This window comes from Poromitra crassiceps, assembly GCF_964638095.1.
Source record: "Poromitra crassiceps genome assembly, chromosome: 1".
NCBI classification, from domain to species: domain Eukaryota; kingdom Metazoa; phylum Chordata; class Actinopteri; order Beryciformes; family Melamphaidae; genus Poromitra; species Poromitra crassiceps.
In genome coordinates, this window is record NC_139623.1 from 5,914,947 (window position 1) to 5,941,814 (window position 26,868).

Below are 26,868 nucleotides of genomic sequence, written 5' to 3' on the forward strand. Positions count from 1 at the left end.
CGACTCCCCCCACACGTTACATCCTGGACCACAAGGCGACTCCCCCCACACACGTTACGCCCTGGACCACAAGTCGATTCCCCCCACACACGTTACACCCTGGACCACAAGGCGACTCCCCCCACACACGTTACGCCCTGGACCACAAGTCGATTCCCCCCCCACACGTTACATCCTGGACCACAAGGCGACTCCCCCCACACACGTTACGCCCTGGACCACAAGTCGACTCCCCCCACACATGTTATGCCCTGGACCACAAGTCGACTCCCCCCCACACATGTTACGCCCTGGACCACAAGTCGACTCCCCCCCACACACGTTACGCCCTGGACCACAAGTCGACTCCCCCCCACACACGTTACGCCCTGGACCACAAGTCGACTCCCCCCACACACGTTACGCCCTGGACCACAAGTCGACTCCCCCCCCACACGTTACGCCCTGGACCACAAGTCGCAGCTGGTGTGATCCCATCGACTCCCCCCACACGTTACATCCTGGACCACAAGGCGACTCCCCCCACACACGTTACGCCCTGGACCACAAGTCGATTCCCCCCACACACGTTACACCCTGGACCACAAGGCGACTCCCCCCACACACGTTACGCCCTGGACCACAAGTCGATTCCCCCCCCACACGTTACATCCTGGACCACAAGGCGACTCCCCCCACACACGTTACGCCCTGGACCACAAGTCGATTCCCCCCACACACGTTACACCCTGGACCACAAGGCGACTCCCCCCACACACGTTACGCCCTGGACCAGAAGTCGCAGCTGGTGTGATCCCATCGACTCCCCCCACACGTTACATCCTGGACCACAAGTCGACTCCCCCCACACGTTACACCCTGGACCACAAGGCAACTCCCCCCACACACGTTACACCCTGGACCACAAGTCGCAGCTGGTGTGATCCCATCGACTCCCCCCACACGTTACGCCCTGGACCACAAGGCGACTCCCCCCACACACGTTATGCCCTGGACCACAAGTCGACTCCCCCCACACACGTTACGCCCTGGACCACAAGTCGACTCCCCCCACACACGTTACGCTCTGGACCACAAGTCGACTCCCCCCACACACGTTACGCCCTGGACCACAAGTCGACTCCCCCCACACGTTACGCCCTGGACCACAAGTCGACTCCCCCCACACGTTACGCCCTGGACCACAAGTCGACTCCCCCCACACACGTTACGCCCTGGACCACAAGTCGATTCCCCCCACACACGTTACGCTCTGGACCACAAGTCGACTCCCCCCCCCACACGTTACACCCTGGACCACAAGGCGACTCCCCCCACACACGTTACGCCCTGGACCACAAGTCGACTCCCCCCACACACGTTACGCCCTGGACCACAAGTCGATTCCCCCCACACACGTTACGCTCTGGACCACAAGTCGACTCCCCCCCCACACGTTACGCCCTGGACCACAAGGCGACTCCCCCCACACACGTTATGCTCTGGACCACAAGGCGACTCCCCCCACACACGTTACGCCCTGGACCACAAGGCGACTCCCCCCACACACGTTACGCTCTGGACCACAAGTCGACTCCCCCCCCACACGTTACGCCCTGGACCACAAGGCGACTCCCCCCACACACGTTACGCCCTGGACCACAAGTCGACTCCCCCCACACACGTTACGCCCTGGACCACAAGTCGATTCCCCCCACACACGTTACGCACTGGACCACAAGTCGACTCCCCCCCCACACGTTACGCCCTGGACCACAAGGCGACTTCCCCCACACACGTTACGCTCTGGACCACAAGGCGACTCCCCCCCCACACACGTTACGCTCTGGACCACAAGTCGACTCCCCCCACACACGTTACGCCCTGGACCACAAGGCGACTCCCCCCACACATGTTACGCCCTGGACCACAAGTCGACTCCCCCCACACACGTTACGCCCTGGACCACAAGTCGACTCCCCCCACACACGTTACGCTCTGGACCACAAGGCGACTCCCCCCACACACGTTACGCCCTGGACCACAAGTCGACTCCCCCCACACACGTTACGCCCTGGACCACAAGTCGACTCCCCCCACACACGTTACGCCCTGGACCACAAGTCGACTCCCCCCACACACGTTACGCCCTGGACCACAAGTCGACTCCCCCCCCACACACGTTACGCCCTGGACCACAAGTCGACTCCCCCCACACACGTTACGCCCTGGACCACAAGGCGACTCCCCCCACACGTTACGCCCTGGACCACAAGTCGACTCCCCCCCCACACGTTACGCCCTGGACCACAAGTCGACTCCCCCCCACACGTTACGCCCTGGACCACAAGTCGACTCCCCCCCCACACGTTACGCCCTGGACCACAAGTCGACTCCCCCCCCACACGTTACGCCCTGGACCACAAGTCGACTCCCCCCACACATGTTACGCTCTGGACCACAAGTCGACTCCCCCCACACATGTTACGCCCTGGACCACAAGTCGACTCCCCCCCCACACATTACGCCCTGGACCACAAGTCGACTCCCCCCACACATGTTACGCCCTGGACCACAAGTCGACTCCCCCCCCACACATTACGCCCTGGACCACAAGTCGACTCCCCCCACACATGTTACGCCCTGGACCACAAGTCGACTCCCCCCACACACATTACGCCCTGGACCACAAGTCGACTCCCCCCACACACATTACGCCCTGGACCACAAGTCGACTCCCCCCACACACATTACGCCCTGGACCACAAGTCGACTCCCCCCACACATGTTACGCCCTGGACCACAAGTCGACTCCCCCCACACATGTTACGCTCTGGACCACAAGTCGACTCCCCCCACACACGTTACGCCCTGGACCACAAGTCGACTCCCCCCACACACATTACGCCCTGGACCACAAGTCGACTCCCCCCACACACATTACGCCCTGGACCACAAGTCGACTCCCCCCACACATGTTACGCCCTGGACCACAAGGCGACTCCCCCCACACACGTTACGCTCTGGACCACAAGGCGACTCCCCCCACACACGTTACGCTCTGGACCACAAGTCGACTCCCCCCACACATGTTACGCCCTGGACCACAAGTCGACTCCCCCCACACACGTTACGCTCTGGACCACAAGTCGACTCCCCCCACACATGTTACGCCCTGGACCACAAGTCGACTCCCCCCACACATGTTACGCCCTGGACCACAAGTCGACTCCCCCCACACACGTTACGCCCTGGACCACAAGGCGACTCCCCCCACACACGTTACGCCCTGGACCACAAGGCGACTCCCCCCACACACGTTACGCTCTGGACCACAAGGCGACTCCCCCCACACACGTTACGCCCTGGACCACAAGGCGACTCCCCCCCACACGTTACGCCCTGGACCACAAGGCGACTCCCCCCCCACACGTTACACCCTGGACCACAAGGCGACTCCCCCCACACACGTTACGCCCTGGACCACAAGTCGACTCCCCCCCCACACGTTACACTCTGGACCACAAGGCGACTCCCTCCCCACACGTTACGCTCTGGACCACAAGTCGACTCCCCCCACACACGTTACGCCCTGGACCACAAGTCGACTCCCCCCACACACGTTACGCTCTGGACCAAGATGCAGGCGTGATCAAAGTAAAGGGTCGCCGACTCACACACAGCTCTGTAATAGATGCTCCCCAAACCCAACTAGAATAGATTTGACATTTGACAGACTTCTATGTTTACATTGAGCTGTAGTTAGTTAGTTAGTTAGTTAGTTAGTTTTTATTTCCGTGTCATGCCATTTCTGGCCCATCCCACATGGGATCACACCAAATTATATATAAACATAACATCCGGTTGTACCTCAATATACAAACAAAATAAACAAAGTATATAATATATACACATATACACACTTACTGTACATACATATATATTTTTTTTTCTCTTTTTTTCTTTGTCTTTTCCTTATAAAGAGCTTTTTTTCTCATGTCCCAGGCTTTTTCCAAATAACAAGCCAGTCCAAAAGTTTCATACGTAAACAACCAACTCAAATTATGTGCATCATCATTATTAAGAAAATCAAAATCTGTTTTTATCTTACTGAACAAAATATTGCGCGGTTCACTGTAAAAAGGACAATAAAAAACAAAATGAAACTCATTTTCTATGTCATTTAAACAACACATTGGACAAACCCGCTCTTCTTCTTCCAAACTGACATACCGTCCAGTTTCGATCATAAGCGGTAAAATACCAGATCTCAGCTGGGCACATGAGGCTCTCTGCTTTTTTGATAAATTAGCTTTGGTTTAGTCACTCTTATCCAGAGAGACTTGGAGACGTGCAAAGCTTAAATTCAGGTAGCATCCTAGCAGCCCATGACCACAGGGGATAAAACAACAGTGCTATACGATAAGCAAAAACAAAGACGAATAATAAAATGTGCCTGGTACAACAACAACAACAAAAAAAGCAAAGACGTTTTTTAGAAGATGAGCAAGATCAGGTGCAAAAATAAGAGACAGTTTGGAGAGGAGGGAAAACAGTCAGTACTTACATAGCCAGTATAGATCATTCCATTCTGTTGAGACAGAGTGGCAGAAAAGACAGAGGAAACAAAGGCATTGAGTTATAATGTCGTTTGGGAGGAGAGGTCCATTGAAGCTCACACAGCGCCTGGGCAGAGAAGATCAACTTGACCTTTGACCTCATGTTCAGATCACATCACTTTCTACTTTCCATTCATGCCTGCTGTCCAGTCTTGAGTTCAGTCAGTAAAGTGTCACTAGCTGTCCTGTCTGAGTTCAGTCAGTAAAGTGTCACTAGCTGTCCTGTCTGAGTTCAGTCAGTAAAGTGTCACTAGCTGTCCAGTCTTGAGTTCAGTCAGTAAAGTGTCACTAGCTGTCCAGTCTTGAGTTCAGTCAGTAAAGTGTCACTAGCTGTCCAGTCTTGAGTTCAGTCAGTAAAGTGTCACTAGCTGTCCAGTCTTGAGTTCAGTCAGTAAAGTGTCACTAGCTGTCCAGTCTTGAGTTCAGTCAGTAAAGTGTCACTAGCTGTCCAGTCTTGAGTTCAGTCAGTAAAGTGTCACTAGCTGTCCAGTCTTGAGTTCAGTCAGTAAAGTGTCACTAGCTGTCCAGTCTTGAGTTCAGTCAGTAAAGTGTCACTAGCTGTCCTGTCTGAGTTCAGTCAGTAAAGTGTCACTAGCTGTCCAGTCTTGAGTTCAGTCAGTAAAGTGTCACTAGCTGTCCAGTCTTGAGTTCAGTCAGTAAAGTGTCACTAGCTGTCCAGTCTGAGTTCAGTCAGTAAAGTGTCACTAGCTGTCCAGTCTTGAGTTCAGTCAGTAAAGTGTCACTAGCTGTCCAGTCTTGAGTTCAGTCAGTAAAGTGTCACTAGCTGTCCAGTCTTGAGTTCAGTCAGTAAAGTGTCACTAGCTGTCCAGTCTTGAGTTCAGTCAGTAAAGTGTCACTAGCTGTCCAGTCTTGAGTTCAGTCAGTAAAGTGTCACTAGCTGTCCAGTCTTGAGTTCATTCAGTAAAGTGTCACTAGCTGTCCAGTCTTGAGTTCAGTCAGTAAAGTGTCACTAGCTGTCCAGTCTTGAGTTCAGTCAGTAAAGTGTCACTAGCTGTCCAGTCTTGAGTTCAGTCAGTAAAGTGTCACTAGCTGTCCTGTCTGAGTTCAGTCAGTAAAGTGTCACTAGCTGTCCTGTCTGAGTTCAGTCAGTAAAGTGTCACTAGCTGTCCAGTCTTGAGTTCAGTCAGTAAAGTGTCACTAGCTGTCCAGTCTTGAGTTCAGTCAGTAAAGTGTCACTAGCTGTCCAGTCTTGAGTTCAGTCAGTAAAGTGTCACTAGCTGTCCAGTCTTGAGTTCAGTCAGTAAAGTGTCACTAGCTGTCCTGTCTGAGTTCAGTCAGTAAAGTGTCACTAGCTGTCCAGTCTTGAGTTCAGTCAGTAAAGTGTCACTAGCTGTCCTGTCTGAGTTCAGTCAGTAAAGTGTCACTAGCTGTCCAGTCTTGAGTTCAGTCAGTAAAGTGTCACTAGCTGTCCAGTCTGAGTTCAGTCAGTAAAGTGTCACTAGCTGTCCAGTCTTGAGTTCAGTCAGTAAAGTGTCACTAGCTGTCCAGTCTTGAGTTCAGTCAGTAAAGTGTCACTAGCTGTCCTGTCTGAGTTCAGTCAGTAAAGTGTCACTAGCTGTCCAGTCTGAGTTCAGTCAGTAAAGTGTCACTAGCTGTCCAGTCTTGAGTTCAGTCAGTAAAGTGTCACTAGCTGTCCAGTCTGAGTTCAGTCAGTAAAGTGTCACTAGCTGTCCAGTCTTGAGTTCAGTCAGTAAAGTGTCACTAGCTGTCCAGTCTTGAGTTCAGTCAGTAAAGTGTCACTAGCTGTCCAGTCTTGAGTTCAGTCAGTAAAGTGTCACTAGCTGTCCAGTCTTGAGTTCAGTCAGTAAAGTGTCACTAGCTGTCCAGTCTTGAGTTCAGTCAGTAAAGTGTCACTAGCTGTCCAGTCTTGAGTTCAGTCAGTAAAGTGTCACTAGCTGTCCTGTCTGAGTTCAGTCAGTAAAGTGTCACTAGCTGTCCAGTCTGAGTTCAGTCAGTAAAGTGTCACTAGCTGTCCAGTCTTGAGTTCAGTCAGTAAAGTGTCACTAGCTGTCCAGTCTTGAGTTCAGTCAGTAAAGTGTCACTAGCTGTCCAGTCTTGAGTTCAGTCAGTAAAGTGTCACTAGCTGTCCAGTCTGAGTTCAGTCAGTAAAGTGTTACTAGCTGTCCTGTCTGAGTTCAGTCAGTAAAGTGTCACTAGCTGTCCAGTCTGAGTTCAGTCAGTAAAGTGTTACTAGCTGTCCTGTCTGAGTTCAGTCAGTAAAGTGTCACTAGCTGTCCAGTCTTGAGTTCAGTCAGTAAAGTGTCACTAGCTGTCCTGTCTGAGTTCAGTCAGTAAAGTGTCACTAGCTGTCCAGTCTTGAGTTCAGTCAGTAAAGTGTCACTAGCTGTCCTGTCTGAGTTCAGTCAGTAAAGTGTCACTAGCTGTCCAGTCTTGAGTTCAGTCAGTAAAGTGTCACTAGCTGTCCTGTCTGAGTTCAGTCAGTAAAGTGTCACTAGCTGTCCTGTCTGAGTTCAGTCAGTAAAGTGTCACTAGCTGTCCAGTCTGAGTTCAGTCAGTAAAGTGTCACTAGCTGTCCAGTCTGAGTTCAGTCAGTAAAGTGTCACTAGCTGTCCTGTCTGAGTTCAGTCAGTAAAGTGTCACTAGCTGTCCTGTCTGAGTTCAGTCAGTAAAGTGTCACTAGCTGTCCAGTCTGAGTTCAGTCAGTAAAGTGTCACTAGCTGTCCAGTCTGAGTTCAGTCAGTAAAGTGTCACTAGCTGTCCAGTCTGAGTTCAGTCAGTAAAGTGTCACTAGCTGTCCAGTCTGAGTTCAGTCAGTAAAGTGTCACTAGCTGTCCTGTCTGAGTTCAGTCAGTAAAGTGTCACTAGCTGTCCTGTCTGAGTTCAGTCAGTAAAGTGTCACTAGCTGTCCTGTCTGAGTTCAGTCAGTAAAGTGTCACTAGCTGTCCAGTCTGAGTTCAGTCAGTAAAGTGTCACTAGCTGTCCTGTCTGAGTTCAGTCAGTAAAGTGTCACTAGCTGTCCAGTCTGAGTTCAGTCAGTAAAGTGTCACTAGCTGTCCAGTCTGAGTTCAGTCAGTAAAGTGTCACTAGCTGTCCTGTCTGAGTTCAGTCAGTAAAGTGTCACTAGCTGTCCAGTCTTGAGTTCAGTCAGTAAAGTGTCACTAGCTGTCCAGTCTGAGTTCAGTCAGTAAAGTGTCACTAGCTGTCCTGTCTGAGTTCAGTCAGTAAAGTGTCACTAGCTGTCCAGTCTTGAGTTCAGTCAGTAAAGTGTCACTAGCTGTCCAGTCTTGAGTTCAGTCAGTAAAGTGTCACTAGCTGTCCAGTCTGAGTTCAGTCAGTAAAGTGTCACTAGCTGTCCAGTCTTGAGTTCAGTCAGTAAAGTGTCACTAGCTGTCCAGTCTGAGTTCAGTCAGTAAAGTGTCACTAGCTGTCCTGTCTGAGTTCAGTCAGTAAAGTGTCACTAGCTGTCCAGTCTGAGTTCAGTCAGTAAAGTGTCACTAGCTGTCCTGTCTGGATTCAGTCAGTAAAGAAATGAAAGAGATGGAAAGAGATTGAAGGCAAGAGAAAAGGAGGTCAGAGACAAAAGACAGAGACACTTTGGTGAAAAACACCTGACTGACTGCAGGTGGTCCATTTGAAAAGTTTCAAAATACCCAACATTATGAAAACGGTCTTCACTGACAAAATGTTTAGTATCATTAAAATATGATTATTTATATATATATATGAAATATTTTTTTTAATCAAGGTTTTTTGGGGGGATTTTTCTCCCATTTTCTCCCCAATTGTACTTGGCTAATTCCACCTGCTGTGCTGGTCATTGCTCCACCTCCTCTGCAGATCTGGAGAGAGTTGTAGGCTACTCCAGACTCACCAATAGTGAGCACACTCCATCAAACGAGAAAAACTCAGGTGCAATAAGGTCAAAACAAACGACAGTATTTAGAAAGATGAACAGGCCAGCACGCTAGATGTCTTTTCAAAAGTTGAATAAATCATCTGGGCATAGCAGCAACGAACGTTTCAGCCAACAGGCCTTGGCACTGGCGGCCCTCATTACTGTTTTGCTTGCACCTGTGTTACCCTGCCTTTTCAACACAAAATGGCCATCATGAAAAAGGCCCATTACCCCCAGTTCCCCAGGGGAACGTGGGGAGGGAGTGAGCAGAGAAGGCATTAGTGCAGCAACCAGGACTCAGACCCCTCCGGCTTCCCACCCGCAGACACGGCCAATTGTCTCCGTAGGAACGTCTGACCAAGATGGAGGTACCGCCGCCGCCCGCGGTGGTAGGCGAGTGCTTTTACCTCTACCCCACCCAGACTTGTCAGCTAAGCTGTCAGTCACAGATCAGTGCTGTGTGTGTGTGTGTCTGTGTGTGTGTGTGTGTGTGTGTGTGTGTGTGTAGTTACCATCTGAGGGAGGGGCATGGGTGCGGGGGCCATGGGGTGTGTGGTGTGGGTCCAGTTGGTGCTGGTGCACATGGTCTTTGAATGCCAGCCACTGCCTCCTATCGGCTTCTTCTCTACCAGCTGACTCCACTGGAAGTCCGGCCTGACACACACACACACACACACACACACACACACACACACACACACACACACACACACACAGTCAGTCACACACACACACACACACACAGGTGCAGGGTTTACAGAAGGAGAGACAGAGAGGATGCAGTGGTGCATGAGTCAGAGCGAACGGGACAAATTCAAGGGGGTAGCTCGTAGCTCCGCTGATGAAGGCAATGCGGAAGTAAACCTGTATTCTTTCAAATGGGCTCCAGAGGACGACTCCACTGGCTGCAAAAAGAAGTCCGGCTACATGGAAGTGAATGAGAAAATGGCCCTAATTCTCACTTGATTTATGACCTCAGTAAACAAACACTGACTTTCCTAATGAGTTTATAGTCTCAATAGTTTCACGTCTTCTTCGATACAGCATGATGTTCATTTTGTAAATTGTGGTCCCATTTAAAGTAAAATAGATGATAAAAAAAGACTATGTTATGGGGCGTGATTGACAGGTCGCCTGTGTCCAGTGATCACGCAGCTCACCGATCACGACCAATCACGTCACTTCTGGCTCCAAATAACCAAGATGGCAACGGTGAAAATGGCAACCTCGAGGCTTCAAAACGCCGGTCCAAAAAGCAATGGGTGATGTCACATAGCTGCGTCCAGATATTTCTACGCTCTAGGCTCAAAGTGGACAGGCAGAGGAGCTATGTCTATATGTTTATACGCTCTAGGCTCAAAGTGGACAGGCAGAGGAGCTATGTCTATATGTTTATACGCTCTAGGCTCAAAGTGGACAGGCAGAGGAGCTATGTCTATATGTTTATACGCTCTAGGCTCAAAGTGGACAGGCAGAGGAGCTATGTCTATATGTTTATACGCTCTAGGCTCAAAGTGGACAGGCAGAGGAGCTATGTCTATATGTTTATACGCTCTAGGCTCAAAGTGGACAGGCAGAGGAGCTATGTCTATATGTTTATACGCTCTAGGCTCAAAGTAGACAGGCAGAGGAGCTATGTCTATATGTTTATACGCTCTAGGCTCAAAGTGGACAGGCAGAGGAGCTATGTCTATATGTTTATACGCTCTAGGCTCAAAGTGGACAGGCAGAGGAGCTATGTCTATATGTTTATACGCTCTAGGCTCAAAGTGGACAGGCAGAGGAGCTATGTCTATATGTTTATACGCTCTAGGCTCAAAGTGGACAGGCAGAGGAGCTATGTCTATATGTTTATACGCTCTAGGCTCAAAGTGGACAGACAGAGGAGCTATGTCTATATGTTTATACGCTCTAGGCTCAAAGTGGACAGACAGAGGAGCTATGTCTATATGTTTATACGCTCTAGGCTCAAAGTGGACAGACAGAGGAGCTATGTCTATATGTTTATACGCTCTAGGCTCAAAGTGGACAGACAGAGGAGCTATGTCTATATGTTTATACGCTCTAGGCTCAAAGTGGACAGGCAGAGGAGCTATGTCTATATGTTTCTACGCTCTAGGCTCAAAGTGGACAGACAGAGGAGCTATGTCTATATGTTTATACGCTCTAGGCTCAAAGTGGACAGACAGAGGAGCTATGTCTATATGTTTATACGCTCTAGGCTCAAAGTGGACAGACAGAGGAGCTACGTCTATATATTTCTTTGCTCTAGGCTCAAAGTGGACAGACAGAGGAGCTATGTCTATATGTTTATACGCTCTAGGCTCAAAGTGGACAGACAGAGGAGCTACGTCTATATATTTCTTTGCTCTAGGCTCAAAGTGGACAGACAGAGGAGCTATGTCTATATGTTTATATGCTCTAGGCTCAAAGTGGACAGACAGAGGAGCTATGTCTATATGTTTATATGCTCTAGGCTCAAAGTGGACAGACAGAGGAGCTATGTCTATATGTTTATACGCTCTAGGCTCAAAGTGGACAGGCAGAGGAGCTATGTCTATATGTTTATACGCTCTAGGCTCAAAGTGGACAGGCAGAGGAGCTATGTCTATATGTTTATACGCTCTAGGCTCAAAGTGGACAGGCAGAGGAGCTATGTCTATATGTTTATACGCTCTAGGCTCAAAGTGGACAGGCAGAGGAGCTATGTCTATATGTTTATACGCTCTAGGCTCAAAGTGGACAGGCAGAGGAGCTATGTCTATATGTTTATACGCTCTAGGCTCAAAGTGGACAGAGGAGCTATGTCTATATGTTTATATGCTCTAGGCTCAAAGTGGACAGACAGAGGAGCTATGTCTATATGTTTATACGCTCTAGGCTCAAAGTGGACAGGCAGAGGAGCTATGTCTATATGTTTATACGCTCTAGGCTCAAAGTGGACAGGCAGAGGAGCTATGTCTATATGTTTATACGCTCTAGGCTCAAAGTGGACAGACAGAGGAGCTATGTCTATATGTTTATACGCTCTAGGCTCAAAGTGGACAGACAGAGGAGCTATGTCTATATGTTTATACGCTCTAGGCTCAAAGTGGACAGGCAGAGGAGCTATGTCTATATGTTTATATGCTCTAGGCTCAAAGTGGACAGGCAGAGGAGCTATGTCTATATGTTTCTACGCTCTAGGCTCAAAGTGGACAGGCAGAGGAGCTATGTCTATATGTTTATACGCTCTAGGCTCAAAGTGGACAGGCAGAGGAGCTATGTCTATATGTTTATACGCTCTAGGCTCAAAGTGGACAGGCAGAGGAGCTATGTCTATATGTTTATACGCTCTAGGCTCAAAGTGGACAGGCAGAGGAGTGATGATTTTTGCATCATGTTCCTCTATTGGTGTCAGAGTGCCTGTGATAATTGTGACAAGACTTGATGCGAGAAGAAGCTTCTCCTCGTGGAGCAGAAGAGATGTCATTAATTAAAGAGAGGAAAAAGAACCTGACAAAGACATTGAATTAATTGTATGTTTAAGATCTGGGAAATGTAATATTTCTACACTCTAGGCTCAAAGTGGACAGACAGAGGAGCTATGTCTATATGTTTATACGCTCTAGGCTCAAAGCGGACAGACAGAGGAGCTATGTCTATATGTTTATACGCTCTAGGCTCAAAGTGGACAGGCAGAGGAGCTATGTCTATATGTTTATACGCTCTAGGCTCAAAGTGGACAGACAGAGGAGCTATGTCTATATGTTTATACGCTCTAGGCTCAAAGTGGACAGGCAGAGGAGCTATGTCTATATGTTTATACGCTCTAGGCTCAAAGTGGACAGACAGAGGAGCTATGTCTATATGTTTATACGCTCTAGGCTCAAAGTGGACAGGCAGAGGAGCTATGTCTATATGTTTCTACGCTCTAGGCTCAAAGTGGACAGACAGAGGAGCTATGTCTATATGTTTATACGCTCTAGGCTCAAAGTGGACAGGTAGAGGAGCTATGTCTATATGTTTATACGCTCTAGGCTCAAAGTGGACAGGTAGAGGAGCTATGTCTATATGTTTATACGCTCTAGGCTCAAAGTGGACAGGTAGAGGAGCTATGTCTATATGTTTATACGCTCTAGGCTCAAAGTGGACAGGTAGAGGAGCTATGTCTATATGTTTATACGCTCTAGGCTCAAAGTGGACAGGTAGAGGAGCTATGTCTATATGTTTATACGCTCTAGGCTCAAAGTGGACAGACAGAGGAGCTATGTCTATATGTTTATATGCTCTAGGCTCAAAGTGGACAGACAGAGGAGCTATGTCTATATGTTTATACGCTCTAGGCTCAAAGTGGACAGGCAGAGGAGCTATGTCTATATGTTTATACGCTCTAGGCTCAAAGTGGACAGACAGAGGAGCTATGTCTATATGTTTATACGCTCTAGGCTCAAAGTGGACAGGCAGAGGAGCTATGTCTATATGTTTATACGCTCTAGGCTCAAAGTGGACAGGCAGAGGAGCTATGTCTATATGTTTATACGCTCTAGGCTCAAAGTGGACAGACAGAGGAGCTACGTCTATATGTTTATACGCTCTAGGCTCAAAGTGGACAGACAGAGGAGCTATGTCTATATGTTTATACGCTCTAGGCTCAAAGTGGACAGACAGAGGAGCTACGTCTATATGTTGATACGCTCTAGGCTCAAAGTGGACAGGCAGAGGAGCTATGTCTATATGTTGATACGCTCTAGGCTCAAAGTGGACAGACAGAGGAGCTACGTCTATATGTTTATACGCTCTAGGCTCAAAGTGGACAGGCAGAGGAGCTATGTCTATATGTTGATACGCTCTAGGCTCAAAGTGGACAGACAGAGGAGCTATGTCTATATGTTTATACGCTCTAGGCTCAAAGTGGACAGGCAGAGGAGCTATGTCTATATGTTTATACGCTCTAGGCTCAAAGTGGACAGGTAGAGGAGCTATGTCTATATGTTGATACGCTCTAGGCTCAAAGTGGACAGGCAGAGGAGCTATGTCTATATGTTTATACACTCTAGGCTCAAAGTGGACAGACAGAGGAGCTACGTCTATATGTTTATACGCTCTAGGCTCAAAGTGGACAGGCAGAGGAGCTATGTCTATATGTTGATACGCTCTAGGCTCAAAGTGGACAGGCAGAGGAGAGTCGTTTGCTCACGGCTCAGTTCTGAATGTCAAACAAAAGCACTCACTTTTTGGCTGGCACCCCTCCAAACTGCAGGTCTGAGAGGAGACAGACAGAGACATAACATCAACCCAGTGCAGTTAAGACAGACAGAGAGACAAGGAAAGAGTTTAAAATGAAGGTGATGATGTCATATCCTGAGAGAGAGATACTCACTGCCCACTAGGTTGGCTAAGGACGAGTCCAAATCATTGGGCATCATTTTCCCAGAGTGCAATGGGCCTCCAGGGCTGTGAATTTGATTGGCCGGCTTCAGCAGGTCACCTGACAAGTCAAGACAGCACGAGGCTTCACTGTCACACAGCATATTCAACTCTCACTGGTGTGAGTGAGTTCATTTGCATGCCTGTGTGTGTGTGTGTGTGTGTGTGTGTGTGTGCATGATTGTGTGAGTGTGTGAGAGTGTGTGTGTGTTCCTACCTCCCCAGGCATTGTTATTGCTGGGCACAGTGTGTGTGGTCTGGATGGGGGTGAAGGTAGGCTGCAGGGTGAACATCTCACTGCTCAGGTTTGGCACACTGAGAGAGAGGAGAACACATCTCACTTTCTTCATTCAACCACACAAGCCCATTCAGAACAAATCCCCATTGACAACCACAGCCTGGCAAACGCCTCTTGATGGGGAAATGGGAGAAAGGTGGAAAAAAATGCCCCAAACAGACAAGAAGGCAATTAAAAAACAGTCATGTAGCAGTTAAGACTTAGCCTCCTTCTGCAGCCTTTCTCTCAATGGTAGCTAGGGATAGAACTGAAAAGACCAACTGAAATAGAATAGCATTGATAGAAACCAAACCACGAATTGTTGTTGTTTTTCTGATGACCTAAAATTGTCCCCACCACCATTTGGATGTCTGCGGCCGACATGACAACCTTTCAGAAGCTGTAGCATCTCCTTTACAGACATGCTGACTTTATGCTAATCCCATGCAGTTATTGGCAAAAACCATGCAGTATTTTGTGTTATTTTTTACCTATTCTTTTTGAATATTTCTGCATAATTGGGGTCCCTAAACAGTCTTGGAATTGCATAACTTGTGTATGACTGGAAAGCGGAGACTCTTGTGGATTCAATTAGCCAGGCGTGTAGTGTTATCTGGCGTGTAGTGTTATCTGTAGAGGTGCCGGAGCGCACCTCTGACGCACAATCCGTCGACAAGGATCATTGACTGGGATTATGCATCACGTCACGTCATGGCAGCGACCAACCAGGGGAGAAGTTAATGTTAGGTAAGAAAGACACACACACTTTTATTTATACAACTTGTAATTGCAATTAGCAAGTAACTTTGACATCGGCACCATTCGGGTGATCTGTCTACGACGTTCGAGACATTCGGGCCTGGATTTCTCGGTTCTGTACCGGTCTGGGTCTCGGCTGTCTAATAATAGACGAGTCCAATCGGGCACTCCGGACACAAATTTCCCGGTCCATTAGTCCGTCATTTTGGACCCGTGAAGACCTCTAGTGTGTGTGTGTCATTAAGTGAGTGATTAAAGGTGTCATGGTAGAGAGGAGGAGTGGAGTCTCACTGGTTGTTGACAGGTACGACGGCTGAGTTGGAGAAGAGGTCGGTGGCTCCTCCGCTGCTGTTGGCACTGCCCACTGACTGGGTGCTGGGTGACACGCTGGGTGTCTGAATGTCACTCATCTTAGGACCGTCGTCCTGTGTGGGAGGGGGCACACAGAGAGAGAGAGAGAGAGGGGTCAAAGCTGGAGAACTGAGAGATTGAATATGTATGACAGTGGTTTGTAAACAGCCCTGCAGTATGCAATTGGCTCTGAAATATTCAATTTTATCGCTGGTTACCGTACCCCTTTTGATATGTCAGCACGTTTCAGAAATATTTTTGTTTCCCTGTCCCTATTTTGTCCATTTGGCCTCGCCTGGATGCCCCTTGTGTGTTTGAATGAGGCCCTGCAGGCGATGGCCCGCCCGCCAGAGAGAGGCAGTGGATTTGACTGAACCAATGGATCAATGCAAGTCAAATCAGCAACGATGTTGTCAGGAGAATGCCGAAGTCCAGATTCATGCACAGTTTAATTATTTCACTGTGGTTGTAGTGTAACGATTTCTCTCCTTAAATAATGGTAAATGGCCTGCATTTATATAGCGCTTTACAATCAGTAGCTACATTCACGCAGGAGCAATTTGGGGTTCAGCATCTTGCCCATAGGACACTTCGACATGCAGACTGGACGATGCAGACTGGACGAGCCGGGGATCGAACCACCGACCTCTTTCATCCAAAGCGACGAGTGGACGACCCGCTCTACCTCCTGAGCTACAGCCGCCTCAGAAAGCAAAGAGTTAATTTTTTGCACACAGAGGAATCTTTTGGGAAATGGCGAGCACAGGGACAACTGTGATATGGTGGCTTAAGGCGGCTCCACAGGAGGCTGGTTTTGGTACAGTATGTGTGGCTTCACACACACTCCGTCCCTCTGCATTGCCCCCTCCCCCCTCCCGTGTTCCATTCATTGTCAATGGGGGAGGGTATAGTAGGGGGCAGCAGTCGTACGGCGAGAAAGTTCAGGGTGATCCTACTTTGGGGGGATGCAACCCGATGTCACGCTGCAGCTGATCAATCACGTAGACACACACAAACACACAGACCCTCTGCTCTGTCTCTTGAATCACGTAGACCCCCCCCCCCCCACAAACACACTTTGCTCTGTCTGTTTCACTGTCTCACATAGACACCCCCCCACAAACACACAGACCCTCTGCTCTCTCTTTAATCACGTAGTCACCCCCCCCACAAACACACAGACCCTCTGTCTGCTCTGTCTATTTCAATATCTCACATATATACCCCCCCACACACACACAGACCCTCTGCTCTGTCTGTTTAATCATGTAGACACACCCCCCCCCCCCCCCACACACACACACACACACAGACCCTCTGCTCTGTCTCTTTAATCACGTAGACACCCCCCCCCACACACACACACCCTCTGCTCTGTCTCTTTAATCACGTAGCTAGACACACCCCCCCCACACACACACACACCCTCTGCTCTGTCTCTTTAATCACGTAGCTAGACACACCCCCCCCACACACACAGACCCTCTGCTCTGTCTCTTTAATCACGTAGCTAGACACACACCCCCCCCACACACACAGACCCTCTGCTCTGTCTCTTTAATCACGTAGACACCCACCCCCCACACACACACACACAGACCCTCTGCTCTGTCTGTTTAACCACGTAGACACCCCCCCCGCACACACACACAAACACACACACAGACCCTCTGCTCTGTCTGTTTAATCATGTAGACACCCCCTTCCACAAACACAAACACACACACAAACACACACACAGACCCTCTGCTCTGTCTGTTTAATCATGTAGACACCCCCTTCCACAAACACACACACACACAGACCATCTGCTCTGTCTGTTTCAATATCTCATTTCTTCTCTTCACTCTCTCTCCAAAGTTGCCGGTGTATGTGAGTTCTTCACAATATTGCACAACTAATCCTTTGGTTGCGTTGCTTTTTATATAAATAACACCGCTCTGATTTACGACTGAAAGCGATCAGAAGAAACGGTAAAAGAGCAGATATCTCAAGTAGAAAAAGACAGGAGAGAAACTAAACTAAAGCTAGAAGATAGACGACAGGCTTTTAAAAATGTATTTCCCTGGTTTGCGTGCACACGCTTGTTTTGAGGGGGAGAAGGCAGAAGAGGGGGTGTAGTGAGACACTAGAGCCATACTGCACGCAGTGGCTGCTGTGCCACGTCGGAGTCTGCCTGAAACGGCCCTTAGCTGTTGTCAATCCTACTGACATCACAAAAACTGTAGTGATGCCTGCTAAATGGCCATTAAAATGGAGTGTCAGTGTCTGGCCTAATGTAGATATGTCAGTGTTGGCTCTCTGAGCTACAGTCCTACATGTCAAACGGTTAGGTAAGATTTTATACGTCTGGTTAGGATCAGGCTGTGATATTAGGTATTGTAAGGTGTGGTCAGTATTGAGAGTTGTTTGTGTGTGTGTGTGTGTGTGTGTGTGTGTGTGTGTGTGTGTGTGTGTGTGTGGACATGCCACCAATTTAAAGATAATGTGATGTTTTATGGAAAAAATAGTCCTGATGCCAAAATTAATTTTCTACATTTTCTATTGATATATTATGGTAAGGTAAAGCCATAGGTGTAGTGCCCGTGGAACGCGGGGGAACGGCGTTCCCATACTTCTCCAAGGGGTGTTTTGTCTGCATGTGCATGTGGAGCCAATAAAACGAGTGAAACTGGGCAACGTTGTCGTTCGTCCTATATTTAAAGTGTACGTAATTTACCCCCAAAACACTTTTTTCAGCTTTTAACCAATATGACTTTGGGGGTGGGGTGTGAAGAATTCTGGTAAAGATTTCCACATTTGAGACCAAACTGTTACCATTGTACCTTTGTATCATTTTCAGCAGCATAAGTTCCCTCTAAGTTCAATCTGCTTTTTTTTGTGCCCTCAAATGAATGGGAGATTTGGTACATCGTGACGTCACGGTGGTATTTGCACGCGCCCCACTCATGTGAAAAACCTTTTTTTTTCTCCATGTGATTATTACTGTAGTTCACACCGCGCGAGCCCTTTAAGACCAATGCATCCATGGGTAATCGCCTACTGTGGCTAATATTAGCCGCTAGTTAGTTATGTTACATGGCAGTAAAATGCCACTGAATGACCAAATTGATATAACTTTTAACCATTTCGAGTAACACTGTTTCCATACGGATCACCAGCGTTAGTTTGTTGTTTATAACGTGGCTATATTGATAATTTATCGTTATCGTTCTCTATCTCTGATACACGGAAAATACTGGGAGGCGGGCCATAGCGTCTCTGTCGATGGTTTGATTTGACAGTTCTGGGCACTGGCGTTGGCGTTGGCCAATCCTGGCGTGTTCCACCCCCAAATCGATTGTGTTCTGGCGCTAAGCAAGTGGGTTTCAGGACGAAACAGTCTCGAGCCAACTACGTTATTTTAGAGCAGCGCAGTAAATACAATATTCCTGGAATGCGAGTTAACTAAACAGTTACATGTCCTCTGCATTCTACAACAAATTACAATTTGTTTTATTTTGTATCTTACATACTTATTGGCCAAGTTATGATGTTTATTCTGCCAGGGTACAAAAGGGTTGCCTGCAGAGTTTTCAAATCAAGTAGAATACCGTTTTGCAAGAAATCTGGGGGGGTCAGTCTCCCTTTAAGGTGGGCTGAATGATTCACACGGCATCAACTCGTGGCTTGAAGGAAGAAGGAAACATTCCACCTTTTCCACACGTTTTCTCGTCAGAATTCCGTGTCTCTCATTTCCGTACGGCCGGGCCAAACGTCAAGCATATTCCCAGCTTCAGCCTGCGTTAGCTATGCCGTGTCGGTAGTGGACTTAAATATAACAATCACATAACTGCAATTGCTTCAGCTTCAACCATTTACACATTATTATTATTAAAACAAGCAAACACTTTTGTGCATAGCCTATTCCTAGATTATCATCAGATTATCAAGATTATCAAGAATTTTATTTGGTTTTATTAGTTTCTCATTCTTAATAAAACTGCTGTATTAAAAAAAAACAGTAGGCTAGTGCAAACAGTATTTTGATATAGGTCTAAATAGCCTACTTCACATTTGCATGTAGGCCTATTATTCAATTTTCTTTTAACAGTGCAAACAGCAACGTTACATATGCTATTCTTTTGAACAGAACAAACCTGGTATGAAAGTTTAAATCATTAGTGCAAAAACATTTTAGATTTCAACTGAAATCGTCTGAACACAACAAAAACAAATGGCATGCTACATTTGTATAAGCACAATGTAAATAGCCTACTCAATGTGCTGACTTCAGAGTTTAGTTGGAACTAGCAACGCTGACAGCGCTTGATTGGTCGTGACTCACAACAAACAGAATGAGAGAGGCGCAATCTAGAGTAGTTGAAGGTAACATGATGACACCCCAGACAGAGTGGGGCAGAGCAGCAGCGGCTGCGGGGTTTAACTCGCTCAATACAAATAGCCCTTCACTCTTTGCACTGTGTGTTTCTCCAATACGGGACAAAGCGCGTCGCGTATCAGTTCAATACGGAACACGTCTTTTTGTTTACAAATTCGGGACGATTCCGTATTTTAAGGGACGGTTGGCAACCCTGTGTCTGACCATGCGGCTCAGCCTGTGTTAATCTTGTTTTATGCTCGCGGGGGAGGAGTGAGGGGCGCGAGCGTCAAATGACGTCAATGTGTTGGGCGTCTCCCCGCAGCCACACAGCGCGTACCTAAAGATTTTTCTAGCAGCGCGGCCTCCGCACGGCTTATCTCCAAACATGGACGCTTTCGAGCCACTGAGCCCTGAACACTGAGCTGTGTTTTCACCGTACATTTCTTGACCCATGTGGTAGGCTAAACCTTGATTTGCAACTGTTCGTTTTTAGTCATTTCAACAAGTAAATGTGTTCTGTTGAGAGAGATTAAAAGCAGGCTATCAGGGCTGAGAATTGAAACGGCTATTCAGTAAAAACAAGTTTGGTGATTCATTCATGTGCTGATATACGGTCGTTTGTGAAAGCGCACTCAGTACTGCACATAATAGCGTTTCATTAGGCTCTTTCACACACAGATCGCGGCAAAAAAGCAGTTTAGGGGTCCCGCAGAAATTGCTTTCACACAGAGCCAAGCAGCACGGCCACATTCCCGTGTTGCAGTGTACTTTCAGGTGAAATCCCCTGCTCCCGGATTGAAAGGCGAGCACCACTCGCATGGTGGGCGGACTCGCCTTAATATCAAAACGCATGCATCTGCTCCTCAGACCAACTCACCACAGACAGCTATAGCCCTCTGAAGCTTATTATTATATCCGTTAATTTTACCTACTAATGTCAACATCGTTTGAGCATAAAGCCTAACCGCACGGAGCATTCCTCCTGGCGTCCCTGCAGTCATGATTGTATAGGCTACTTTTTTTACTTTCACTCGTGCACTTTTTGATACATGAGGTGATTTCCCCTGTAATTTTTTTATGAATGAGCTGAGCATTCGCACCTTTTCCGGCTTGCTGCGACGACGCTTTCAAATGGAGGCAGGTTGCCAGGTAACCCGGCGTTGTGACTACCTACCGTCGCGGGACAAAAGGTGTAAAACAATTATCCACCAACGCGCGTTCACGACTTTCACATCGGAGGCGCGAATCCTATTTTCCGTGCATTTTTCGGCTTTCAAGGCCGGTGTGAAAGAGCCTAGTGTGACTTTTCATGGGCTGTTCTCACCATTACCATTGTACAATGTAACATGCTGATCACTTGGCTGCCATTCTGAGTATCAAAGCATCTGCCCCCAGCGCGGAGTCCGCACGTGACTCGCGGAGCTCGACTATAATGAGACCATAGCTGTGCTGTGTCTGACCATGCGGCTCAGCCTGCGTTAGCTGTGCCGTGTCTGACCTTGTGTTGCTGCAGTCTGTTGTCATCTGTCTTGTCCTCCATGCGGCTGAGGGAGATCCCAGTGCTGGAGAGAGAGGACACTGCACTGGACAGCGTGCTGGATCTGAGGGCGACACACACACACACACACACACACAGACAGACACACACCTAATGTATTTTTGCAAATCCAGAATTCATTGTTTTGTTTGTCCTTCCTCTTTTTTTTTTACTGAGTTACACTTTACTGCATTTTTTATTATAGAGCTGAACAGTCACCTGACGTCTCCAGCCCCGGAAGAGAGTTCCCAATTGCTTTTCTCTATAGACGTTTCGAAAAATCCTTATCTAATGAGTTTTAAGGCCGGAACCAAGCCAATCAGCAACCTACTGAATCCTCAGTGACCATAAAACATTTCACTTGGAGCAGAAACCAAAAATATCAATGGGTATTTTTTCCGATGACATGGTTTTGCAGCAGTATTACGTGGCTGCTGCAGTACCTGGGCTGGGTTTACCTGCTAGAGGTGGACAACTCCTTGATTTTCCTTCCCTCCAAAGAGGCCAGATGCTGCTCCAGCGCCTCCAGCAGAGAGCTCGGAGCCTGGGGGGGAATGGGGGGCAGGGGGGTGGAGGGGCAACATTAGGAGCACAGGCAAGTAGACAAACAGAGACACACCACACTTTCTCTCACTCGTCTCACTCTCACTTTCTCTCCCCACCTCTCACTCTCTCTCACTTTCTCATTCTCTCTCGCTCACTCGCTCACACACATACACACAAAGCAGCACCAGAATTAAGACATCACCCTTTAAATTCAGGTCCGTTTGTCTTTGTCTAAGATTGGAAGAGCTCTTTTTGTTTTTGCATTTGGTTTCATCAGGTTTGGTTGACAGGCATGCACAGAACACAGATCAGCCCTGCGTCATGCAAGTGCAAGTCCACAGCAGGAGGACTGGCCAGCTGGGGGCAGAGCAGAGCGGAGCGCCGGGTCCTGCAGGCTCCAAACACAGCAAACACATCTCCCAACCAGCTACAGTAAGAAGCCCATGCACAGGGGTGCACAAACACTCTTGTGTACGCACACACACACACACACACGCACGCGCGCGTGCACACTCACTGATGGAAAATTGCAGTCCAGAAATAAGGAGTTAACCCGTGGATTCCACTTCATGTTCAAATAAAAATATGACTGATTTGATTTATTTTAGCGATTAAAAGGCCACTTTGCCGATTTTCAACCAGCTTTGTATCGTTACAAAATCAGTAGTCTATTATACAAATGTGTTCATTCAGAGAACTTCCTGGTCCAAATGATGTCATAATGATGTCATTTGGAGCGGTCTGCCATGGTGTCACTATTGCTGTCACTGTCATTATCATTATCACTCACATTATTCACTGTCATTATACACTAACATTATTCACTAACATTATCATTATCACTAACATTATCTACTTCATTCACAGTACTTCCTGCCCCATAATGATGTCATGTGGTGCAGGAACCTCTGTGAATGAACGGGGAGCTCTCAGTCCAGGCAAGCTGGAGGCAAGTTAAACATTTGCATATACAGTGGAATCCGCTTATAGTGATCACGGTTATACCAACCGCTTATATTGATCAAAAAGCTTGCTACCGAATCATTCCTATACACAAGCTTTTTAAATAATTCGTGATCATTTGGGGCCTTGTCCCACCTTTAAAACTACAGTAATCTTATTATTTTCTTAGTCACAAGCTGCCAAAAATGAGCCAACGAGATACAGCAGCGATACTCGGAGAGTATATGGAGAGATTGCGGTATCTCTGCCTGTGGAGAGATGGCGACGTCTCTGCCTATGCGCGACCGCTGTGTTTGAAACAGCTGGAGGCCTACAGTAACTCACTGTATGGATTTTTAAAGTCAATAACATTCCTTTACTTTATATGATGTACTGTATTCAGGCACGATTTTAGCCTGCTACATTAGGGTGAGCTGGTAGGGGGTAGTCTCTCCCCAGACTCAAATATTACGTTGAATCGCTGCGCTCCGCATACTACATAGGTGAGTCTGTGCCAGTTCACAGCCACTGCTGGTTTTGAAGGCGGGTCGAAATTGAATGAGTGACAGGTCGTAGCACCGATGAGAGAGCAATGGGCTGCGCCTTCCGTGTTGTCTGATCGCAAAGTCGTTACTGATTGGAGAGGACTGAAGCCATCACTGGCATATGACTGGCCAAGTGAACGGTTCCCTCCCATAACCAGCCCTCTGCGGGAAAGTGTCCAAGACCCAGAGAGAGCTCTGCAGCATGCAGTAACGTAGTGTATCAGCGTAAGAACTCTCATGGGTCTGGCGTCGAGACTAGGTCGGGGGCAACTTTGGCGGTAGGTTGCCAGAGTTTGTCGGTTCGAGGATGGGAATTAAGTTGCATTATATTCTAATTTATAAAGAACGATTTGAAGCAGGGTGTAGAAGCCATTTCCAGAGTTAAGTGTAATGGGTACACCAAATTGTTCCAGTAGGAGCCAGCCACCTACTTGTGACAGGTTGACAGATATGGGAAGATGTAATTATAATGTTTATGTTTACTATGGGGGACCAACAACTTATTTTATTTACCTTATTGCACTGACAGATAATTTTATAATTTTACTAGTTTCAACTATTTGGGTTTTCAGGATGATATAACTTGTCGCAGAACATCTATTTTGGTTTATTTGGTAAAAGTGGAACTGTATTCCTTCTGGTTTTCTTCATTGTTCATGATTTTGTGGAAAGCATTCACTATAGACAGTCAGTTGGAACAGTTGACAGTTGAGACAAGTACTTTGGTGTGTGAGAATGCACTACACGATTCTCACCACAAGGCGTACCTGTGAGCAAGTGGCAACTGTTGTAAACGGGATAGAAGAAGTAGTCTTGAATAACGTAGCAGTCTGTAGCTAACACAGCAGTTGTCAAGCAGCAGAGAACGTGCAGCCAGACAGAGAAAAGTCCAGAAATCTGCCTGAAATCTCTGGCTGTAACATACTGAATTTTTCCATTTGTTGGGGGTGAAAAGAAACATATTGTGGGCGAAGTTCCCAGCATGCTCTGGGGTAGATGTGTTTGTTAATGTGCTTTGGGAGGTTAGTTAAAGGACTTCCTGTTCTATATGCGTGATGTTAGTTATCTGCAAGGTTATGTGTCGACTAATAGTGCTGTTCTGCATGTTAATTACATTGCTTCACAATGTTGAAATCTTAAGCTTCTGGCATACTCTTCGCGCACGCGCTGGAGGCGGGGCTCCGAGGAGGGCGCATGCACTCTGCGCAGGCCAAAACAAAACATACTCAGTGCTCAGCTCGCTCCTCCAGGCAGTCTGAATGAAATTGAATGTAACGTTCCCAATTCTATGTATTAAATTCTAAAAAACGACCCTCAACATTTGGGAAGGCTAAGCCACACAACTAGTTCGTTATAATCGAACATCATGCTTCAAAGGTGACTTTACGACGGTGAGGACTCAATCACAGCAGATATCCACTGATAGCCTACCACGGAGATCTCACAGGCACAGGCAGCAAAACCCAACGCGCTGATAGAAAAATCTCCATGGACGCGCCGCGCTGCGCTCAGGCCTCGCCCCCCGACACGCCCCGTGCGATGACGTCATAATCGCCACGCGCCCTATGCGCTTGGCTGGGCGCGAAGAGTATGCCAGAAGCCCTGGTTCGGGTGATTCGGGTGTGCAGTTCAGTGACCCCCTCTGAGATGCTGTGTGTGGGTAGCCTGGGTAAACCCAGCCTCTGAGATGCTGTGTGTGGGTAGCCTGGGTAAACCCAGCCTCCACGTGACCTGCTGTAATCAGTCTCGACTGTGTTCATGCAATACATACAAATGTCAATTAGATGGTAATCTGCATGAGAAATAATGAAAAAGAAAAAAATCTGTTATAATGATCAATTTGACCCGTCCCAAGGTGATCACTAAGAGGAGTGCACTGTATTTTGTAAGGATACAAAGCTGTTTGAAAATCAGCAAATTCGCCTTTTAAGCAGCAACTAGTCGGGTTAGAATCAAAATTTTGTCCCAATTCAAAATGAGACACTGGAAGCCAAGGAAGTTAACTGACTGAAAGGCAATTTGTCTGGTGAAAAGCAGGTATACACATTACAGCATCCTTCATCCTTCAAATAAAGAGATGGATGGGTTCATTTGGACCAAATGTGATACCAAGGTTTTCAGCCAGAGCCTTACGTTTTAGCTTCAGAGAACACAGTCTAAACACAACAAGCAAACAAAAGAAAAGATTTCTCATATACTTATTTCAAGGGGGAAAGAGAGTAAAATGCGAATTCTGGATATCCTTCTTCAGAGAAATCTAGAATATGCTAAAAGTTTCAACGTAAAACAGACACATATCTAGAGCTCAGTATAGGCATGGGTCACTATGTAGTTGAATAGGGGCAAATAGGGTCTTCATAAGCACTACAAACATGACACATCAAGAAAGAAAAGAAAGAGTGAAACCTTTTTTCAATGTATTTTTCTGATATTGTGAAAATCCAATGATGTACCCATTGAAAAGGATCAATTTAGTATCAGGCCTATAACATGATATGCAGTACTTATGATGGCATTATGTGCACCTGTCCAAGTCATATTTGCAGAAAACTATTCAGTAAACCATTCGCTGCTCTCCCCACAGCTAATGCAAAGCCATTTATTCTCAGGAAAATGATTTGAACAGTGCTTATTTGGATGGAGACTTATTTCTTTAAGGCTTTACTGAGTTTGCGATAAGGAGTTCTATTTCTGTGCATTCGAATCAAAGGAGACAATCCTTGATATTGACACTGGCCAGAGAGACCACTGTTACAATTCATATTGACACTGTTCAGAGAGACCACTGTTACAATTCAGGACAAAGTATAGGTGAATTGACTAAAAGCTTTTGTAATTCAACTGCATAAAATGCTGCTTTCAAAATGACACCATGGCACATAGACCATGGCACATTGACTAAAATGTTGCCTTGCAGTAATTCAGATGAGGAAGAAACTTGATATTTCTTTTGTTAGTTTTTTTGGATACAGTTGTTTCCCTCCCATTTTCTCCCCAATTGTACTTGGCCCATTCTACCTGTTGTCCCAGTCGTTGCTCCGCCCCCTCTGCCGATCTGGGGAGAGTTGTAGACTAGCACATGCTTCCTCCAATACATGTGCAGTCACCAGCCACTTCTTTTCACTCGACAGCGAGGAACTTCACCGGCAGGATGTGGCGTGTGGGAGGATCATGCTATTCCCCCCGGTTCCCCTCCCCGCTGAACAGACGCCCCCGACTGACCAGAGGAGGCACTAGTGCAGCGACCAGGACTCAAACCCCACCGGCTTCCCACCCGCGCAGACACGGGTCTGTAGGAACGTCTGACCAAGCCGGTGGTGCCGCTGCCGGGAATTGAACCCGGGTCTCTGCGGTGGTAGGCGAGTGCTTTTACCTCCACACTACCCAGACGCCCCCTGGTGGTAGGCGAGTGCTTTTACCTCCACACTACCCAGATGCCCCCCGAAACTTGATATTTTTGCATATATATTTTCTTTAATAAAATGACGCTAAAGGGCTCAAGTTCAAGGCTACCAGTAATTGGTTCCTCTCTACTCTAGACTCTGCAGAAAGAAAGGAAGAGGGGAGGAGTTAAGGAGACTGAGGAAGAGAGGAGGTGGGCGGGGCAGCTGCAGTGTGGGCAGGTCTGTAGGGTGAGTAGGGAACGGGAGCGTTTAGAAATGAA

At 47.5% G+C, this 26,868-nt stretch overlaps 1 protein-coding gene across 1 annotated transcript in view; it reads right to left on the reverse strand.

Annotated features, from left to right (window-relative positions):
• LOC310786666 (phosphatidylinositol-binding clathrin assembly protein-like) overlaps nt 1-26,868 on the reverse strand; it is a gene marked incomplete at both ends in the record, with an annotated part of 81,136 nt that overhangs the window by 20,639 nt on the left and 33,629 nt on the right. The window contains 8 exons of the mRNA XM_083647925.1: nt 4,547-4,570; nt 8,988-9,129; nt 13,689-13,719; nt 13,838-13,945; nt 14,102-14,199; nt 15,212-15,345; nt 21,133-21,235; nt 21,630-21,715. Of these exons, the coding sequence (XP_083504051.1) occupies nt 4,547-4,570; nt 8,988-9,129; nt 13,689-13,719; nt 13,838-13,945; nt 14,102-14,199; nt 15,212-15,345; nt 21,133-21,235; nt 21,630-21,715 (726 nt within the window). The remainder of the gene's footprint in view (nt 1-4,546; nt 4,571-8,987; nt 9,130-13,688; nt 13,720-13,837; nt 13,946-14,101; nt 14,200-15,211; nt 15,346-21,132; nt 21,236-21,629; nt 21,716-26,868) is intronic.